At 43.2% G+C, this 21,350-nt stretch overlaps 1 protein-coding gene across 1 annotated transcript in view; it reads left to right on the top strand.

The window, feature by feature from the left end:
- Positions 1 to 21,350, top strand: part of LOC120027396 (alpha-1,6-mannosylglycoprotein 6-beta-N-acetylglucosaminyltransferase B-like) — a 144,680-nt gene that overhangs the window by 62,684 nt on the left and 60,646 nt on the right. Inside the window, 1 exon segment of the mRNA XM_038972317.1 lies at positions 14,175 to 14,344. Within this exon segment, the coding sequence (XP_038828245.1) occupies positions 14,175 to 14,344 (170 nt within the window).

The following is a 21,350-nucleotide window of genomic DNA, read 5'->3' on the forward strand; positions in this document are numbered from 1 at the left end:
GAGGTCAGCCGTCCTCTTTTCAATAGGCAAACACAACCGCCCACCTTGTCGATTTGACCCCTTCCAGGGAAGAAACACAGGACACTTTTACACAGATTTTCTACACAGCCTTCTTTCCCACGGCCTTGATCTCCCCCAGCTCCGGGGTATGGAAGGAAAGCAGCATCCCCACTTCCTCCTCGAATGCCCCCGCCGCAGCACTGACATTCAGCGCAGGGAACGTATAATCCAGACCCTCCGTCCATCGATCAGAATTGGAAGTGTCAGTCACATACTGCCGATTGAAGTATTGGCAAGGAATCGCAGACCTCAGCGACGACCTTCCTCAGTAGGCGAGATGATCGGATCCCCGCTCTTTCTCCCAGCTCCTCCAAACAATCTGCTCCTGCTCCGCATCAGATGACCCAGCTTGGTACGCCCCACACTTAACAGGCATGAACGTAGGATGGCTGAACCCAGAGCACGGGACTGGATGGCAGTGTTGTGAAAAAAAGGCTCTTCAAAAAGCCACATCTCTGGTGGCGTGCCGGCCTTACGGGACTTGACAAAAACTCTGCATAACAGACTCATAAAATGTAGTCAAGCCAGACAAATCACTCCCCTCTAGCTTTAAAGAGGAAAAGATGCTTGTCTAAGCCCAAACAGCCATCTCTCCTCATCAATGTGTAGGCTGTTGTCGACCCAGCTAGAACCGTCACTGTACAACAGTCTCTGGGCTGCTTGAAGCCGGAAAGCCATGATCCTGGAAGAAATGTCCACCAGGCCTTGCCCACCCTCGTGCAGTGGGAGGTACAGGGCTGCAGCATTTAATCTAGTGTTGTCCCGACCAGAGGAAATTGACAAGGGTCCTCTGAAGCTCTTGTATCAACAGCCTCTGATGGCTGTAAAATCATTAGTCTGTGCCACAGGGTAGAGGCAACTAGATTATTGGCTACCAGCGCCCTTCCCCTATAAGACAGCTGAGGTAGCACTTATTTACACCTTGACAATCTGGCACACACTTTCTCCACTACACCCTCCCAGTTATTTTTCTGAAAGACATCGGAGCCTAGAAAACCCCCAGTCTTCATCCCATCTCTGCCCCACTGAATCCCCTCTGATAACCGTGGAGCGGACCCCATCTGGAGCTGACCTGCCCACAGCGATTCGCTCTTTCCCCAATTGACTCTAGCTGAGGAGGCCCCCTCATACACCTTTAAAGTGTTTGATAGAACCTTAACATCCTCACCCCCTATAATATTAACTGTCACGTCATCTGCATACGCAGACCGTGATATCGTGGGACCCTTCATTACACCTGGCACAGAGAAACCAGTAAGCCTCGCTCTTAAAAACAAAGCATTGGTTCCATTGCCAGACAATATAACTGTTCTGAAATTGGGCATCCCTGCCTGATACCCCTTTGGACGGGGATGGGGCAACTCAATCCACCCCTTCACCATACATGAGGGCCCAGCATACAGTAAACTCATCCAAGATTTTTTTTAAACATCCCCAAACCCAAATGCTTTCATTGTTTTGAACAAGTACTGGTGGTCCACATGGTCAAAAGCCTTCTCCTGATCCAAAGAAAGTAAACCCACACATCAGACAGTTTACAAATGTCTAAAACGTATTTTATTAGAAACAAGTTATCAACAATAGAGTGGTCAGGTACACAGTAAGACGGGTCCTTTTGGACCAACACCCCCAGATATTCGTTCAACCTGTTTGAGAGACATTTAGATACGGTTTTATATTCTGCATACAGCAATGCAACAGGTCGCCACTTTTTTAGAAGAGCCAAATCCCCCTTTTTTGGCAACAATGAATGCACAGCACGTTGACAGGATACAGAAAGAGAACCCTCATGAAAAGATTCACACACCACTTCATAAAAATCCCCCCCAATAGACCCCCAAAAGTCAGATGGTAAACCATCGATGCCAGAGGCTCGGCCTGATGAGAGCTGCATAACTGCTGTGGACAGCTCCTTCAGAGTAATGTCAGAGTCCAAAGCAGCTCTCTGCTCAGGGCCCAATTGAGGAAGTCCATGTAACAGCTGTTTAGCACACAGAGAATCACAATCATCCGCCTTATAGAGGGCAGAGTAGAAATCTACGGCATTTCACTGTCATCCGTGGTCACCTACCCATCAGGGAGACGAAGGCAATACGCTCTGTACCCTCATTACGAGCATAAACATTCCAACAACAAAAAAACATAACATCCACCTTGACCAATAAAACACGACCCTTGACAATCTTTGTTGTAGGTACCACAGTCACCCCTAAGCCTGAAGAAAACTAAATTGCCACCCCAGCACTGAAATTAGTACCATGACTGAGTATACGCTGCCCCTCCCACAACATACCTCAGTCAACCTCATTTTCCTCATCACTATGTGTCTCCTGTAGAAAAACTACATTAAACATTTTCTGTTTTATTACTTCTAACGCCCAAGCCCTCTTATTCCTGTCCCTTCCCCCATTAATACTGAGAGAACCTCCCCTTAGTACCTCCATGTAGAAAAGAGAAAGGAGAAGCAGAAGACACCACAGAGAAACCAGACTAAGAGAAGAAACACACCCTATGAGGCATGATCATCATCAGTTTTCATTTTCTCTTAACCTGACCACGTTTCCCACGACCTTTCGTTGCCGTGACAGCAGTAACACATTTCCTCAAGGGAAAAAGCTTCTTCACACTCAACTTGTCTAACCCCACCGTCTTCTGTAACACCACAGCTGACCTCACAAACACATCAACATCAACAACAAAAAAATTGACAATTTCACAGATTTACCAAAAGTCGGCTCCAGGAACCCATTTATCTCCTCTAGATTATAAATTGAGTCGTCGCCAGCTGCTATCATATCAAGAGAGATATCCATATCCTTCTCCTGATCCTCCTCAACTGAGGCCACAGACCTCTGACTCATCTCAGCCACATCACTCTCAACACTCCCCACTTGCACCCCATCACTCGTACCAGGCATCTCCTCCACTACCTGGGAGACTAGCCCCACCTGAACCCCATTACTCGTAGTGGGCATCTCCTCCACTACCTGGGAGACTAGCTCCACATGAACCCCCTCCTGTACCCCATCACTCGTACTGGGCATCTCCTCACCAGTCTGAGAAAATGGCTTCCCAGATCTGTCTTTACCTCCTACAACAATGTGTTTCTGCTGCATAACAGACGCATAACAGCCGGGTGTTTGAAACGACATAGCCTGTTTAATTGAACTTGCAAACTTCCCACACCTCAATAACTCGCGCTCCAATAGCTCATTGGGAATAAACGGCGGTACATTTGAAATCGTTACCCTTGTTGACGGAGAAAAAAGCGGCGCAACTTGAATAAACATACCTTTAAGAAGTACGCCATGCTCAACCATACGATCAACAAGACGCTCTTCTTTAAGAAAAACCACCACTGCTTCACTCATCTGCGACGCATAAGCAACATTCTCATAGCCTAAAGTCTCTCCTACGGCGACCAGAAACTCCTCCACAGTGACAGTAGCTTCAGTAACACACCTAAAGCCGTGCCGAAGTGACAGGGACGGCGCCCCATGTGGGTTGCCATCCCCGCCAAGAAAATTCTACCACAACAAATAAATAATCACCTTAATCATGCATAGAAAAATGAAAACCACCAAGAAAAGGAAAACAAGAAGGAAAACACAGGAGATCAAACTCCAGACAACACTCGCATACGCTCATACAATTCCCAGCATGCACCAAACACTCCCAGCATGCAGAGAGAGAGAGAGTGGTAGGGAGAGAGAGGTACAGTAGAGAGAGAGAGGTACAGTAGAGAGAGGAAGAGAGAGGTACGAGAGAGAGAGAGAGAGAGAGAGAGAGAGAGAGAGAGAGACTGAGAGAGAGAGAGACTGAGACTGAGAGAGAGAGACTGAGAGACTGAGAGAGAGAGAGACTGAGAGAGAGAGAGACTGAGAGACTGAGAGAGAGAGAGACTGAGAGAGAGAGAGACTGAGAGAGAGAGACTGAGAGACTGAGAGAGAGAGAGACTGAGAGACTGAGAGAGAGAGAGACTGAGAGAGAGAGAGACTGAGAGACTGAGAGAGAGAGAGACTGAGAGAGAGAGAGAAGGGGGGGTTGTCTTGTTTTGTTATTGCCTTTGCTTGTTGTCACGTTAAGTCAGGGAATTCAGTGGTATTCAGTTTTTGCAAATGAAAGAAAGAAGGTACATGAAAGAAAGAGTGAAGGTGAGTTCTCCCTTTACCTTCCCAGTGTTACCACCTTCAATGAATGCAGTTTGCTCTATTATTGTGTCATGCACACTCAGCAACATGATCAAGTAAAGAGTGAAGGTAAACAAAAGTGAAAGGGAGAGAGAGGGAGTGGTCAAGAGAAGGGGTAGAGAGAGAGAGAGGGAGGAAGATGGCGCGAACAAGAGGTGATAAAAGAACAGGCCCTCATCCTTCACTCCTCACATCTTGTCTCTGCCCGTTTCTCTCTCTAAAAGAAGCCAGCAGGCCTCAGATGGGCGTCCATCCACACAGAACCTCCACAGTATTGATTAATGGAGCCGTCTTGTGCCTCAAACGCATGACGTGGATTTGTTATTTCAGATCGGTCCTCTCCTCCTCTCTCCGACTGTGTGATACTGTGCTATCTCTACACCAGATGTTTCAATGCTTTAACTGCAGTTTTAGTGCGCTGGTCCAAAGCTGTTTATCATGACGTAATTGGTAGACAGAGGCTGCTGTGTGTGCTGATTAATACTGATCGGGGATCAGTGTACAGCCCCGTGATGGAGTGCTTAATATGTGGATAATATCTGATCCCAGATCAGGTGTTGACTGTCATTCTCTGGTATGCTTGTGTGTCTACCCCACCAGTAGACGACATGTCAGGAACTAAAGAACTAAATAATAAAACACTTGGGAGTCCTCTTAATTGAGGAAAAGCAGCCTGCCACCGTTTAACTCTGACCCCTGTGCTGCCTATCTTTTCCTCGATCCTGCTCTTCCTCCCTCTCTGCCTCTGTCTCTGACTCTCTCCACTGATGCAATCCCAATTTAGTATTCCTCTCTGGTTCACTTTTTAACCTTCCAAAATGTTCTGGGGATTAAATTATGTTTCCCTTGATTGAGTTTGTTTGGTTTGTTTATTGTGTATGCTCCGGGAAAAGGAATAACTTCCTAGAGCGGAGAGAGATAGAAAGAGAGTAAGGGAGAGAGATAGAGAGAGCGATAGGGAGAGGGAAGGAGAGAGAGACAAAGGGAGATGGAAGGAGAGAGAGACAAAGGGAGAGGGAAGGAGAGAGACATAGAGAGAGAATAACCATTATTTCACCTGTCAGTGGCAGAAACAGGGACAGGGAAGGGATCCCAGGAGAGCATGGAATAGAGGAGTCTTTGTCTGTGTGTCTTGTGTGCACCGTTTTACATTTTCTATAATATATGCCACTCAACAGAGGCTGTTATCCAGAGGGACTTACAGTGCAGTGAGTGCATACTGAGTGCATACAGTTCTAGTTCATGTATGTGATCCCTGAGGGAATTGAACCGACTACCTTTGGAAAGAGTGGGGTTTCAAAAAGTTCCATTCCTGCTCTGACGAACATCGAGAGAGAGAGACAGACAGACAGACAGAAAGTACAAGATCCTGTCTCTTGAGTGTGTTGAACTATTTTTGTGGGGACCAGAAGTCTCCACAAGAATAGTTAAACACGTCCACACACTATATACGCCACTCAACAGAGGCTGTTATCCAGAGAGACTTACAGTGCATTGAGTGCATATGTCTCTAGTTCATGTATGTGAATAGTAAACAAACATTTGACCAACTGTGGACATTTTGTTGGTCCCCACAAGGTCAAATGCTGTTTCTGGGGGGTTTAGGGTTAAGGTTAGAATTAGTGTTATGGTTATAATTACATTACCGGTTATTGTTAGGAGCTAGGGTTAGTTTTAGGGTTACGGTTAGGAGCTAGAGTTAGGTTTAGGGTTAGGGTTAAGATTAGGTTCTTGGGTTAAGGTTAGGGTTAGGGTTAGGGTAAGGTTAAGAGTGCAAGTTGGGATTAGGTTTATGAAAAATAGGATTTTGAATGGGACTGAATTGTATGTCCCTACAAGGTTAGCTGTACAAGAGTGTGTGTGTGTTAGTTAGGTAGTTAGTTAGAGAAATCCTGACTGACTGTGGGACGCCCCAAAAGCTTCCTAGTGACTTTCAATCATTTCCCCGTCATGACAGTTTGAACCTTTCCTGATAGCTGTATAACACCTGAGGAGTTATGTCTCTACCTAGTTCTTTAAACTAGAACATCTCTGAGGAAAACTGTAACAATCCTTATCGTTGATGATAATGACTTACTTTTATGCAGAGTTTTAGTCTGAAAGTGATCTGAATTGAAAGAAGGAACTCACCACATCCACCCGCATTTACTACAACACACCTTGTTCTGTTGCACTGAAATACTCAAACACAGAAGCATAGTCCAACACTGAGTGTGGAAATAAAGTATTTCTGGACAAAGAAAGAGAGCTTTGAAGCTCTAAAGCAGTGATAAACAAACTGAATAGAAAGATATAGAAACAAACTGAATAGAAACATATAGAAACAAACTGAATAGAAACATATAGAAACAAACTGAATAGAAATCTATAGAAACAAATGTAATAGAAACCTATAGAAACAAACTGAATAGAAACATATAGAAACAAACAGAATAGAAACATATAGAAACAAACAGAATAGAAACCTATAGAAACAAACGGAATAGAAACCTATAGAAACAAACTGAATAGAAACATATAGAAACAAACTGAATAGAAACCTATAGAAACAAACAGAATAGAAACATATAGAAACAAACTGAATAGAAACATATAGAAACAAACTGAATAGAAACATATAGAAACAAACTGAATAGAAACCTATAGAAACAAACAGAATAGAAACATATAGAAACAAACTGAATAGAAACATATAGAAACAAACTGAATAGAAACATATAGAAACAAACTGAATAGAAACATATAGAAACAAACTGAATAGAAACATATAGAAACAAACTGAATAGCGGCAGGTAGCCTAGTGGTTAGAGCGTTGGACTAGTAACCGAAAGGTTGCAAGATCAAATCCCCGAGCTGACAAGGTAAAAATCTGCCGTTCTGCCCCTGAACAAGGCAGTTAACCCACCGTTCCTAGGCCGTCATTGAAAATAAGAATTTGTTCTGACTTGCCTAGTTAAATATATGTTTCTAACGAGGGAGTAATGGGAATCTCTACTATGCCTGAGGGATGCTTTTAGAACACGGTGCTATCTAGAACCTAAAGGATTCTCCGGCTGTCCCCATAGGATAACCCTTTGAAGAACCCTTGTTGGTTCCAGGTAGAACCATTTTGGTTCCAAGTAGAACCGTTCTGGGTTCCATGTAGGTTCCCTTCCAATGAGGGTTCTACCTGGAACCAGTCCTATAGGGACTGCCGAAAAACCCTTTTGGAGCCCTTTTTCTAAGAGCGTATAGGAGAGCTATGGGAGACCAGCATGGACTGCATTTCTCCCTTCAATTCCAGGCTGTTTGATGAGCAGTGTTCACGGCTGAGTCTATGTATGCTGTTCTTTACAAAACAATCCTAGCACTTTAAAGACCCAATCCGAGCACTTAAAGTGTGTGTGTGTGATGACCTCATCACTCTTGGTGTTTCTTAGAGAGTAGACTGACCTACAACCTACAGTAAGATACAGTATGCAGCCGTGATGGGACAGGGGGTAAAGGGGAGGGTAGAGGCTGTAGTTGGCAGTGCCAGCCTGTGTGCCACCCTCACCCCCTAACCCCCTCACTCAGACATCTGTGCCCTTCGGACTGGCTGGTGGAAGGGCAGTGTGTGGGCACGCAGGTTTGTTAGAGCGCAACAGGTGCCCGAACACACACACATACACGCTCACACAGGCACGCAAGCACACCCCCCCCCCCCCCTACACACCACCCTGCTAACGGGCACCAGGTTAAACATTAGTATTCTGCTGGGGTTAGCGTGTTAGCGATGAGTGGAGCTGAGCACTGGAGACACACAGTATTATAGAGAGCTCTTCACTGTAGTGTCACTACCACACGCACACACTCACACACTCACACACACTTAAAACACAAAGTTTAGAATCACACATTCTCACACTTAAAACACTAAGTTTAGACTCACACACATAAAACACTAAGTTTAGACTCACACACTTAAAACACTAAGTTTAGACTCACTCACACATAAAACACTAAGTTTAGACTCACTCACACATAAAACACTAAGTTTAGACTCTCTCACACATAAAACACTAAGTTTAGACTCACTCACTCACACTTAAAACACTAAGTTTAGACTCACTCACTCACACATAAAACACTAAGTTTAGACTCACTAACTCACACATAAAACACTAAGTTTAGACTCACTCACTCACACTTAAAACACTAAGTTTAGACTCACTCACACATAAAACACTAAGTTTAGACTCACTCACTCACACTTAAAACACTAAGTTTAGACTCACTCACTCACACATAAAACACTAAGTTTAGACTCACTCACTCACACATAAAACACTAAGTTTAGACTCACTCACTCACACTTAAAACACTAAGTTTAGACTCACTCACTCACACATAAAACACTAAGTTTAGACTCACTCACTCACACTTAAAACACTAAGTTTAGACTCACTCACTCACACATAAAACACTAAGTTTAGACTCACTCACACTTAAAACACTAAGTTTAGACTCACTCACTCACACATAAAACACTAAGTTTAGACTCACTCACTCACACATAAAACACTAAGTTTAGACTCACTCACTCACACTTAAAACACTAAGTTTAGACTCACTCACTCACACTTAAAACACTAAGTTTAGACTCACTCACTCACACATAAAACACTAAGTTTAGACTCACTCACACTTAAAACACTAAGTTTATACTCACTCACTCACACTTAAAACACTAAGTTTAGACTCACTCACTCACACATAAAACACTAAGTTTAGACTCACTCACTCACACATAAAACACTAAGTTTAGATTCACTCACTCATAAAACACTAAGTTTAGACTCACTCACTCACACATAAAACACTAAGTTTAGACTCACTCACTCACACATAAAACACTAAGTTTAGACTCACTCACACATAAAACACTAAGTTTAGACTCACTCACACATAAAACACTAAGTTTAGACTCACTCACTCACACATAAAACACTAAGTTTAGACTCACTCACACTTAAAACACTAAGTTTAGACTCACTCACACTTAAAACACTAAGTTTAGACTCACTCACACTTAAAACACTAAGTTTAGACTCACTCACACATAAAACACTAAGTTTAGACTCACTCACTCACACATAAAACACTAAGTTTAGACTCACTCACACTTAAAACACTAAGTTTAGACTCTCTCACACACGTACCCATACACACACACACATCAAGGTCACCGACTTGTCAGTGATACACATCGGCCGCCGAGCAAGACTGGTGCACAGTGCTGTTCCCCTATGTCCTCCCTCTGCAGCTTCACAGATGACTTATCTTCCTCACACTGCGCTGCACTCCACCACTCTGTGCGTGCGTGCGTGCGTGCGTGTTCAATCTCACTCCAAAGTTCCTATCAGCAGTAGACATTCTCTTTGCCAGTCCTACAGTCACTTTATCACTATTAGAGACTATGACAATTATATTGTAGCAGTGCCACTGGGAGGGGGAAGTTGAATTTAACACCATAGAAGGTGTAGCAGTGTGTGCAGGTGGTAAGATGGTGTGTAAGGGTACAGGGAAGCAGGTGGTTGAGTTGAAGATAAGGTAGTCTCTCTGTTCTTTCACCGTCTGTTTCGTAGCCGTCTTTGCCTCTGGATCCATTGTGGTTTTCTGTTGCAGAGAGTGTTCTTCCTACTTCGTTCCTTGGGTTCTTTCGCTGTCAGAGGGAGAAACAGACGCATGGATGCACAAATGTTCACACATACACAGACAGAGACCCTCAGGGAGCGGCAGAAGTCCACTGTATAAACAGATACCTCCGTATGCGTGTTCAGATTCCTTAGGGAGTCACAGGGGGTGAGGTAACTGAGTCGCTGTGTGTGTATGCATGCAGGCATGCACAGTATGTGTAAAATGTGTAACCGGATCTTACGCCTTGATCACACCGACAGCGTCATTGTGCAAAATGGTACGCGGGCGGCATCGTCTGGATATGTGTCCAACAAAAGTTCGACATTCACCTTCTGCTACCATTTCTGTCAAGCCGTCTACGCCTACAGTTTGACGCATACGTTCGATAAATCCAACGTATGCGCCACACAGAACGCTCTGCAACTGCCTCCGCAGTCGGAAACCTACTTCAAGGTTAAATATCAAGGTTACATTTCCAACATCATTCCAGTGTGTTTCATGAAGCTGCCTCCCATTTATACTTCAGTGGAGGGGAATTCACTTTGGCAAATTGAGATGAATGCTACCCATTAGCCAAAAGACAAATCCCGTTTTTCTACAGTACCACACCAGCACTAGCAGAGCCAACCCAATAGGTTACTCACTTAGCAATAGAGGGCTGTCTCCAGCGTGTGAACTGAAATTCCTCCCTCCACACTAGTGCTTCTGCATTAGTCCGTGGTTGCCAGATCAGTGTGATATCCCCCTTTTTGGCCAAAGGCATTCTCAGGGCTGAAGTCATCTGCCATCTGCCACCCAAACTGTAATTTAATTGCACTTCACTTTTTTTATGAAGCACAAGTTTAACATAGAAAGCTTATTAAATCAGTGTGATATTTCATTTCATACCAGTCGCGTATTCGCTGGCCCTCGATTCGCTCGACTATGCATCCCATAGACACTCTCTCGACACACACACACCCACCCACACCCACACACACAGACACACACTCATTTCGGGGCTTAGAAGCCAGCAGAGATGAGACATGGAGAACTGGTATGAGCTGGTTTTGAAGTGTGTCTATGGCAGGGATGTTTCTATGGGTCTGTGTATTACTGTGTGTCTATTTCAGAATCTATTTCTATCTCCAGTCCTTGAGGGCCGCTGTGTATTCTTGTTTTCATCCTAATTACTTTCTAATAACAGACTACTTTTTAATTCGACCTGGGCGACCAGGAGTGTGAAATCGTTTGCTTATTAATGAGACAAATCAATCTCATCCGGATCATTAATTCCACTCTTTTGAATTCCGTTCCCTCCGTTCTGGCGCTCATACAATCTGACGGGAGATGGCTAGAGGAGGAGGAGGAGGAGGAGGAGGAGGAGGAGGAGGAGAAGGTGGTGGTGTGTGCCAGTGTTGTTGTTTAGCATCCTGCCAGCCGCTGACTATGACTTTTAGCGCATAATTAGACAGTGACTCAGGCATCACACACAGGACAGAGAGAGGGGGAGAGAGAGAGGGGGGGAGAGAGAGAGACAGAGAGAGAGGAAAAGGGAGGATGAAAGGAGGGAAAGAGGGGTGGCAGAGGGAGAGAGAGAAAGGAGGAGAGAGGGAGAGAGAGAGGGAGAGAGAGAGAGAGAGAGAGAGAGAGAGAGAGAGAGAGAGAGAGAGAGAGAGAGAGAGAGAGAGAGAGGAGGAAGAGAGACGAGGGTAAAATAGCCTCCAGGAACTTAATGAGGTATGCCCTGCTGAGTGGAGAAAAGGCTGTTAATCACTTCCACAGCAGTTCAGACTGACACACACATACTCATCGAACCACGCTGCTTACACACACACTCTCACACACACACTATCTTTCACACACACACACACACACACACACACACACACACACACACACACACACACACACACACACACACACACACACACACACACACACACACACACACACACACACACACACCCTCTTTCTCATGCACACACACACACACACACACACACACACACACACACACACACACACACACACACACACACACACACACACACACACACACACACACACACACACACACACACACACACACACACTCTCTCACACCACATACACACACATACACACTCACACACACACAAACTCACCACTCTCATAAGCTCATCATGTAAAAGCCAGTGAAAGTTTGTCTCTGTGTGTCTATCTGGGGCAGAAGGGCTTTTCATGCTGTGTTAGCTCGTCAGGATTACTCTGCCCAGCACCTCTCTGACATGACTGACTCTGGGATGCATCCCAAATTGTGCCCTATTCCCTACCTAGTGCACTACTTTTCACCAGGGCTCTGGTCAAAAGTAGTGCACTACGCAGGGAATAGGGAGACATTTGGAATGCAGTCTCTGTCCAATACACAGTAGGAATGTGTTCTGTCTCTGATACCATAGTGTATTATTACAGAAGCATGTTTTATTACAGCAAGAGTCAGATGTATGATTAACAGTAATGTAGTCTATTGAAAATATTTGATTGATTGAGGATGAACATGTGCTCTTGTGTGTCTGATGCTAATTACTGTATTATTACAGCTACAGTTGGGTTCTGAACTGGTATAAATGTTTTCTTGATTTCTAATACAATGGGAGGCAGGGTTTGGGTTAATTTAATTTATTTCAATTCAACCTGTGAATTTAAATTTACATTTGAATTTAAATTGGACACACCCACCGAAAGCAGAATTTAAATTCTATTTGAATGAAAGGAAGTCAAATTTAATTCAAGGCTGTTCATAGAAATTCAACTGAAAAGTGAAGCATGAAAATTATTTCCTTTGACACATGTTTTACCCAAAGAACATGTCAATTATTACTTAAGAAATACAGATACCATTTCAAATATCAAATAGATTATCACTCATAGATGTATTTTATTATACTTTTTTTTGTCATGAGATGTGAGATTGTTCCCTTCCATTCTGGAGTGTTTGGTTTGAAATTTAGTTTTTCTGACTAGTTTTTTATAACATGTTAGTGAAGTATGAATTATTATAGACAACCTACAAAAGTATCTTAGAATATTTCAATCATATGTTTAACATAGTATTGGTTACCATACAAGATGTCAAAATTAACATTGTAAATTCTGCTGTTCACATAAATAATATCCATTTGAATAGCCAAAACCCATTTTGAATTTCATTGAATAAAAATTCTACTTCCTTTAATTCAAATTCCATTCAAATGATGCTTCCTGTGGGGTGTAGTCAATTGAAATTCTGCTTCCTGTGGGGTGTGGTTAATTCAAATTCTGCTTCCTGTGGGGTGTGGTTAATTCAAATGATGCTTCCTGTGGGGTGTGGTCAATTCAAATTCAATTCAACTTCTACAATTGAAATTGATTCAAAGAACAATATGCAACTCAATGGCGAAGGTGCATAAACATGTTGGAATTCAGATATGACGTCATGGTTTTATCACTATCCATATAGTTTTTTAACGACGGCGTGCTACATAATTCAATGTGCCAATAAATCAACACTGTTTACTTTTACCGTTTTTTCAAATTGCCTGCTTCTTGGAGCTTAAATTGGGACCATGTATACTGCGCTAATGATGCTATAAAAAAAAAGAGTAACAGAGAGCATAGTACAATACGGCGAACTTAGCAAACAAGGCATTTGTGGTAAGTACATGGGGGCCGCCATCTTTATGCACCTCTGCTATTCAGAATTGCTAGGACGATGAACATGTGTTCATGTCTGATACTTAGAGAACCATGTCTACTGTATTATTAAGGCTAGTTGGATGGCTGATGACCACTAAAGCTCTCTCTCAAGTAACCCCAAAAGTACACGTTTATTGTAACCCCAGACAAAGTCACCTGATTTAACTCATTGCGGGCTTGATGACTGGTTGAAAAGTTGAATCAGGTGTGCTTGTCCCGGGCTACAACAACAGTGTGTGCTGTTGGGTCGAGAAGTTGGGGAACGCTGGTCTAATGTAGATGTTCAGTGCCTGTTCTGTGTATGCTAGCAATGACTGACTGGCTACGTCCAATACACTGGGAGATTGAACACGTGTTCACGTCTGATACTTATAAAACCATGCGTTATGGCTGGAGTTGGGTGTTTGACGTGCGATGAGCACTAAAGCTCTGTTAATGATGACAACGTGATGATGTGTAATGTAATGTATGCAGACGTTCAGAGGTGTCATTTATCTCAGGTTTTCTTCTTCGTTTTAAGTAATGATATAAAAATAGTGTAGATAAATAAACATGTATATTTCCCCCCAGATCCTGGTGCACGTGGGCTTCCTGACAGAGGAGTCAGGGGACGTGTTCAGCCCCAAGGTTCTGAAGGGAGGTCCCCTGGGGGAGATGGTCCAGTGGGCCGACATCCTCACAGCCCTCCACGTCCTGGGACACAACCTCAAGATCTCCATGTCTGTCAAGGAACTGCAGGGGTGAGTCAGCATCTTATAATGTTACAACGATGTTAATAGGAAACTGTGTTTTGGCTGTGTCTTGATTCGATCACCTTTTGATTGATTGAATTTGTTTGGGTGTTTTCGTGTGTGGTCGATTGGAAGCGGCTTCATTGATCTGACCACAGCCATTTTGTTTAGTCAGCTACTGGCCAATACACACAGTAGGGCAATTAGCAGGTGCTTTTATCCAAAGCGACTTACAGATCCTCCAATGTGATGGTGTTAAAAAGTGCTTTGTGATCAATGGACAGATGGTGCTCGTTTGTATTTGATTGCTGTCCATTTCATCACTTTGACTTATTCTATGTTGATCCATAGAATTGCAATGGGAACACTTACAGTGGCTATAGAAGGTCTACACCCCCATTCTACACCCCCAGTCTTTCCCATTTTGCTGCCTTAAAAGTTTATCTAAACATGGATTCAAATAGATTTTCAAAGTGAAAGAAAATTGTCCAACTAAAACTAAAACTAAAACTGAAATATCATAATTGGATATGTCCCCACCCCCATGAGTTAATACTTGATGGAAGCACCTTCGACAGCCATTACAGTTGTGAATCATTTTCATTAAGGATCGACCAACTTTGCACAACTTTTAGGGAAACATGTATGCAGGCTCAGCAAATTTGTTTGGGGATCACTGATGGACAGCGATATTTAAACTTTGTCTCTGATTTTTTTTTTTGAAGCAGATTTAAGTCAGGACTGAGACTAGACCACTCAGGAACACTCAACAGCTCTTGGAAAGCCAATTGGGTGTCTTTTGCATAAACATTTGTGTAATTGTCCCACAGAAAAATACAACCCTATCTCAAGGTTAGGCTTTCAGAAGACTGAGGTGGGTTCTCCTCAAACTTTTTACCTGGGCTTTGCTCCTTTCATATGTATTTTGATCCTAAAAATCTCTCCAGTCCCTATCAGAAAAGTTTTCTATAACTTTCTTTCACTTTGAAAACGTAGAGTAGGTTGTGTAGATCTGTAGGATCCTAAATCTATTTGAATTCCTTTTTAGATTACATTTTAACGCAACAAAATGTTAAAACTTTTAAAGGGGTTGACTTTCTATAGGCACTGTATTTTAGATAAAGGACCAATTTTCAGGTAGAAAGCAAGTGATATTATCACTGGGCCACTATTCCCCTTAAACAGTTAATATTTTTTTAACCACATCAATATACCCGCTCTACCACCCCAGTGAACCCAATACATCAGCCCATCAGAAACTCAGACCTGGGCTGTGTCCCAATCGACAAGGATTCTGCCTTTTGAGGCAGCTTTTCTAGGCAGGACGTCAAAATTGGTATGTCCCAATCCCAATGTACCTTAAAATGCTGATTTCTAAGGTGCCCGATGCACCTTAGCATCCCGTGTGTCCTTCGCTGAGGAGGCTATCCCATAACCCCTTTCGGCACACCGAAAATTCTAAACAATTCTGAATTAATGGTGGACACAAGTCCCCGCTTGGGAGAAGATGTTCCAGAAGAATAAGGAATAACTTGAAAAATGTAAGTATAACGTTTATTTATTCACAAAATTATGTTAAAATGTTCAACAAATTACTTTCATATAACATTTTGAAATCAAATGTTGAGTAACTGTTGTTTATCAGCCCATTGCCAAGCTAGCTACCTACCTAACACATCATAGTTAGCTAACATTAGTAGGCGATCTCGTCCTGCTTATCAGCTGTTTAGAGATGCACAACCAAACTAACTAGGTCTAATCGTAAATTCAACAATGTGTCATTTGTGAAGACCCAGACAGTTTTTAAATCAATGAATTGATGAACTTGCTAGCCAGCTAAAAACATGTACTGTAGCAAATGTGTTTTCGGGGACTAAAGTGGACACCTGATCACGTATTACTCCATTGCATTGGCTTGACAGGAGAAAACAGTCCTGTCCGACCCATTTGGAGGTCAGACATGTTACATTTTTTTTTACAACATCTAATGACAAATGTAGGAAATGCAGCCAGCTGTGTTCTGTTCATTCTAGGCTTGCTAGCCTGCCAAGTTATTTGTGTATCCTGTTGATGAGTCTTGCTTGCTTGCTAGTTAGCTGCATGTAGTGTCTGTTTACGTAACATTAACGTTAGCTAACTTTCTCTTGTCAATTTCCCTTCCCCTATTGTGTTGCACGATTTGGTTTGTTGTTACTAGTTAAAATTAGAGGCAAAGTTTTTCTACTCTTACTGTAAACAACTGATCAAGATTTTTTTTTTTTTAAAGCAAAACTGATAACAAAATGATTGCATATTAATAAAGGTAGTTGTGGCTTCAGTGACTTGAACCAGCACTGACATTTGAGCAGTGAGGTTCATTTCTCCCCCCTTGTCTCTGCTTCTTCCAGCTCTCACGTTCAGACTCTGATGATGTAAAGAACGTGCTGGGAACCTCCCAGCCACCCGGATAATCACCAGATCCCAGGATTTTATGAAGGAGTGTGCATCATCACAATGTTAGATAGGATAAGATTCACCCATGTTATTGTTAATCATGCAGATTTCTCAGGACATTGTAACCTATGAATCTCATTCTAAAATATAGATGTGATTTTCTGTCCCACGGGATTGCACTGTGGGCAAGGCTTCACTTTAGACCACACTTAGTTGAAATTAAGTATTAGTAAAGGGCTGGAACAAAAATGTGTACTCCTGTCCTCTGTATAGAATGACAAAATTTGCCCTCATGTAAAGAACAAGTTTATGAATGTTGGAGGTTAATCTCCTTGAGATTTCCCTCACTTGGGAATGACTTATTTTGTAGAATGGACTGTGCTTTAAGGACTAACGCACAGATACAGGAAAACAAATACAAATGTTACACATTTATTCAAAATGACAAGGGTTGATGTCTCCACATGTTTCTGGTTTTGAGGCTTGGGCCTCTGGTACCTGTTGCTCATCTGTCCAATCCCCTACAAGGAGAGAGGAAGACATCAAGAATATTGCAATGCTGTATTCATTTCATTGAATATATATTCCTGTTTGATATGCATTCATAGAATTTCATTGGACATGTTATCTTTTATCACGCCAGTATTTGCATCCAATGCGTTTAGCTTACATTAGGATGAAGTAGCTTAGGCCCTCTTATCTAGTTAGATTGCTTCATATCACCTTTAAATATTAGTTATCAACGAATATAAAACCATGTTATCCTGAACATCAGTGTCTTTTAATAATATGCACAGGTGTGATAGTTGTATGGATGAATCACAATGTCAGCCTACTCATAGGAAAAAAACATTTGTTTTACAGTGAAACATCACTATTCTTGCTATTAATCATTCTTAAACAGTCAGTAAAATATCTTATTTAAGCTATCTCAAAAAAATGGTATCCTGTATCACGCGTGCTAGCTTGCACAAAGATGGAGAGGAGAACCCTATACCGCAGGATAATTATTCTGGGCGATGTCAACTTAACTTAACCCATGGACAGGTACTGAGGAGATGGATTACTTGTTTACTTGTTATTGGTGTCAGCTATTTCCATGTTGTTCAATGAATTGCTAGCAAACGTCTTGCGCTCAGTGGAATGCAAATGAATTGTCACATGATGCTGCCTTCCAAATCCCGTCCAGATTGGCAGTTACAGTACCTACTGGGAAAGTGCTACCTACTAAGTTAGTTGCCTTTGGAGACACAGCCCTGCAGTCTTCTTATTGAGTTATTTAGTGACGCCATTGATCGTCATTGACCTCCTCTCCAGTCAATGGTGCAATGTTGTGTCTCTTTCCGCTCCCCTCGTCCAGTCAGCACCTCTTCATATATCCCCTTTTTGTGCTGACGGATACAGTAGTCGCCGTCTCTGGGCGGACCAGTAAGTCTGTCTCATTGGTTAAGACACTCCGTGGCCGGTGTCCAGTGTTTGGCTACTAAAAGCAGGGCTAAAGACTCTGTAAATCACAAGAGATTGTCAAACACCGCCAGCCAGGTTTAGTCATATGGAGATGTATTGGGTAATGTGGTTGGCCGCCAACCTGTGTTGGGGATTATGAATTGAGTTGTCTTGGAGTCATTTTTTTTAGCTTCTTTGATATAAGGAGATGTTTGGAGCTGAGTCATGGTTTGTTGGCTTAGCCAATTCCACTGTTTTGTGAGCTTCTGACTAAGTGAAGTGCCCCACTCAATCCAACTCTCTGTCTCTTTCTCTACTTCTCCTTTCCAAACATGCCCTTTGTTTCTCTCTTTACCTGCTTGTATATCTTCCTCTTCTCTGTCTGTCTCTATTGTTCTCTCTTTCATATACACTGCTCAAAAAAATAAAGGGAACACTTAAACAACACAATGTAACTCCAAGTCAATCACACTTCTGTGAAATCAAACTGTCCACTTAGGAAGCAACACTGATTGACAATAAATTTCACATGCTGTTGTGCAAATGGAATAGACAAAAGGTGGAAATTATAGGCAATTAGCAAGACACCCCCAATAAAGGAGTGGTTCTGCAGGTGGTGACCACAGACCACTTCTCAGTTCCTATGCTTCCTGGCTGATGTTTTGGTCACTTTTGAATGCTGGCGGTGCTTTCACTCTAGTGGTAGCATGAGACGGAGTCTACAACCCACACAAGTGGCTCAGGTAGTGCAGCTCATCCAGGATGGCACATCAATGCGAGCTGTGGCAAGAAGGTTGCTGTGTCTGTCAGCGTAGTGTCCAGAGCATGGAGGCGCTACCAGGAGACAGGCCAGTACATCAGGAGACGTGGAGGAGGCCGTAGGAGGGCAACAACCCAGCAGCAGGACCGCTACCTCCGCCTTTGTGCAAGGAGGAGCACTGCCAGAGCCCTGCAAAATGACCTCCAGCAGGCCACAAATGTGCATTTGTCTGCTCAAACGGTCAGAAACAGACTCCGTGAGGGTGGTATGAGGGCCCGACGTCCACAGGTGGGGGTTGTCCTTACAGCCCAACACCGTGCAGGACGTTTGGCATTTGCCAGAGAACACCAAGATTGGCAAATTCGCCACTGGCGCCCTGTGCTCTTCACAGATGAAAGCAGGTTCACACTGAGCACATGAGCACATGTGACAGACGTGACAGAGTCTGGAGACGCCGTGGAGAACGTTCTGCTGCCTGCAACATCCTCCAGCATGACTGGTTTGGTGGTGGGTCAGTCATGGTGTGGGGTGGCATTTCTTTGGGGGGCCGCACAGCCCTCCATGTGCTCGCCAGAGGTAGCCTGACTGCCATTAGGTACCGAGATGAGATCCTCAGACCCCTTATGAGACCATATGCTGGTGCGGTTGGCCCTGGGTTCCTCCTAATGCAAGACAATGCTAGACCTCATGTGGCTGGAGTGTGTCAGCAGTTCCTGCAAGAGGAAGGCATTGATGCTATGGACTGGCCCGCCCGTTCCCCAGACCTGAATCCAATTGAGCACATCTGGGACATCATGTCTCGCTCCATCCACCAACGCCACGTTGCACCACAGACTGTCCAGGAGTTGGCGGATGCTTTAGTCCAGGTCTGGGAGGAGATCCCTCAGGAGACCATCCGCCACCTCATCAGGAGCATGCCCAGGCATTGTAGGGAGGTCATACAGGCACGTGGAGGCCACACACACTACTGAGCCTCATTTTGACTTGTTTTAAGGACATTACATCAAAGTTGGATCAGCCTGTAGTGTGGTTTTCCACTTTAATTTTGAGTGTGACTCCAAATCCAGACCTCCATGGGTTGATAAATTTGATTTCCATTGATCATTTTTGTGTGATTTTGTATTTAATAAGAATATTTCATTCATTCAGATCTAGGATGTGTTATTTTAGTGTTCCCTTTATTTTTTTGAGCAGTGTATTATCTTCTCTCCCTGTTTACACTTTTCTCTCTCTCTCTCTCTCTCTCTCTCTCTCTCTCTCTCTCTCTCTCTCTCTCTCTCTCTCTCTCTCTCTCTCTCTCTCTCTCTCTCTCTCTCTGTCTCATTACATTCTCTGTCTCATTACATTCTCTACCTCTCTTGCTTCAAGTGCTATCGAACAAGGTTGTTTGCTACAACCCAACTCACCATTGTTGACTTGAAACTCTGCACCTACCCCATATTTCCCATGACCCCATGCTTTCAACAGGACAAAGAACATTGGCCTTTTGGATTCGACAGATGTGATATTACAAGCAATTTCGCTGTCACTGGGGGGGTATGCAATTATTTTTGTTATTCCCTCTCTATCAGTCTGTCTTTAGATTTGGCTTTGATTAACAGAAATGGTTCTATTGATCATTGGTGAACACTACACTGGACAAAAGAACTGGGACATACAAGAGGTTGATATCACGAAGAAGATGACGCTCTCACGACGTCAGCGCAAGAGAGCGTGAAGGGTCGTCATTTATTAATATGGGTTCATTGAAAGGTGTTGTTTCCCCTTCACACGTTTTCTGTAGCTCTCTCTGCCTAAGTGAGGACACAGACAAACGGGCCACTTAAAGATGGCAGATTTGCTGTTTGAAGAGTAAGTATGGATTTTTTGTTGGCAGCCAAGTGCGACACAACGACATAAAAATGTTTTCGTTTCGTCGCAAACAGCCCAAGGCATTGTTTTGAATCGCTTTTCTTGTTTATTCGTTTGTCTTTTATCGCAGAAGAAAACAGAAGCCACTTATCGTTGAGGCTTGTCTGAAATGTTGGTTTCGCTCGTATCTCTCCGTTTTTCTGCTGACAAATTGCAATCAGCGCTTTTGTCAGTAATCAAACGTGGCAGAGAAAACAACGAGGCAGAATAATTCGCTTTTCAAATACCGCTTTTACAGATTGGATTCCATTACATTTAGCACATCATCTGATTTTGAAATCAGCTCAGTTCAACAACGTACACTATATAGGACAACAGCCCACGTAAAGAAGGCTTGAAGGTTTGCCAGATCCCCACGGCCCCTGTCTGTCAATGAGGTAGACGGATGGATAGATCATTCTATTAGGATTGATAGATGAATGAGTGGACAGGGAGAGCCTATAGGGAGGAGGGGGAGAGGTACGA

This window comes from Salvelinus namaycush, chromosome 2 (assembly GCF_016432855.1).
Source record: "Salvelinus namaycush isolate Seneca chromosome 2, SaNama_1.0, whole genome shotgun sequence".
Taxonomy (NCBI): Eukaryota; Metazoa; Chordata; class Actinopteri; order Salmoniformes; family Salmonidae; genus Salvelinus; species Salvelinus namaycush.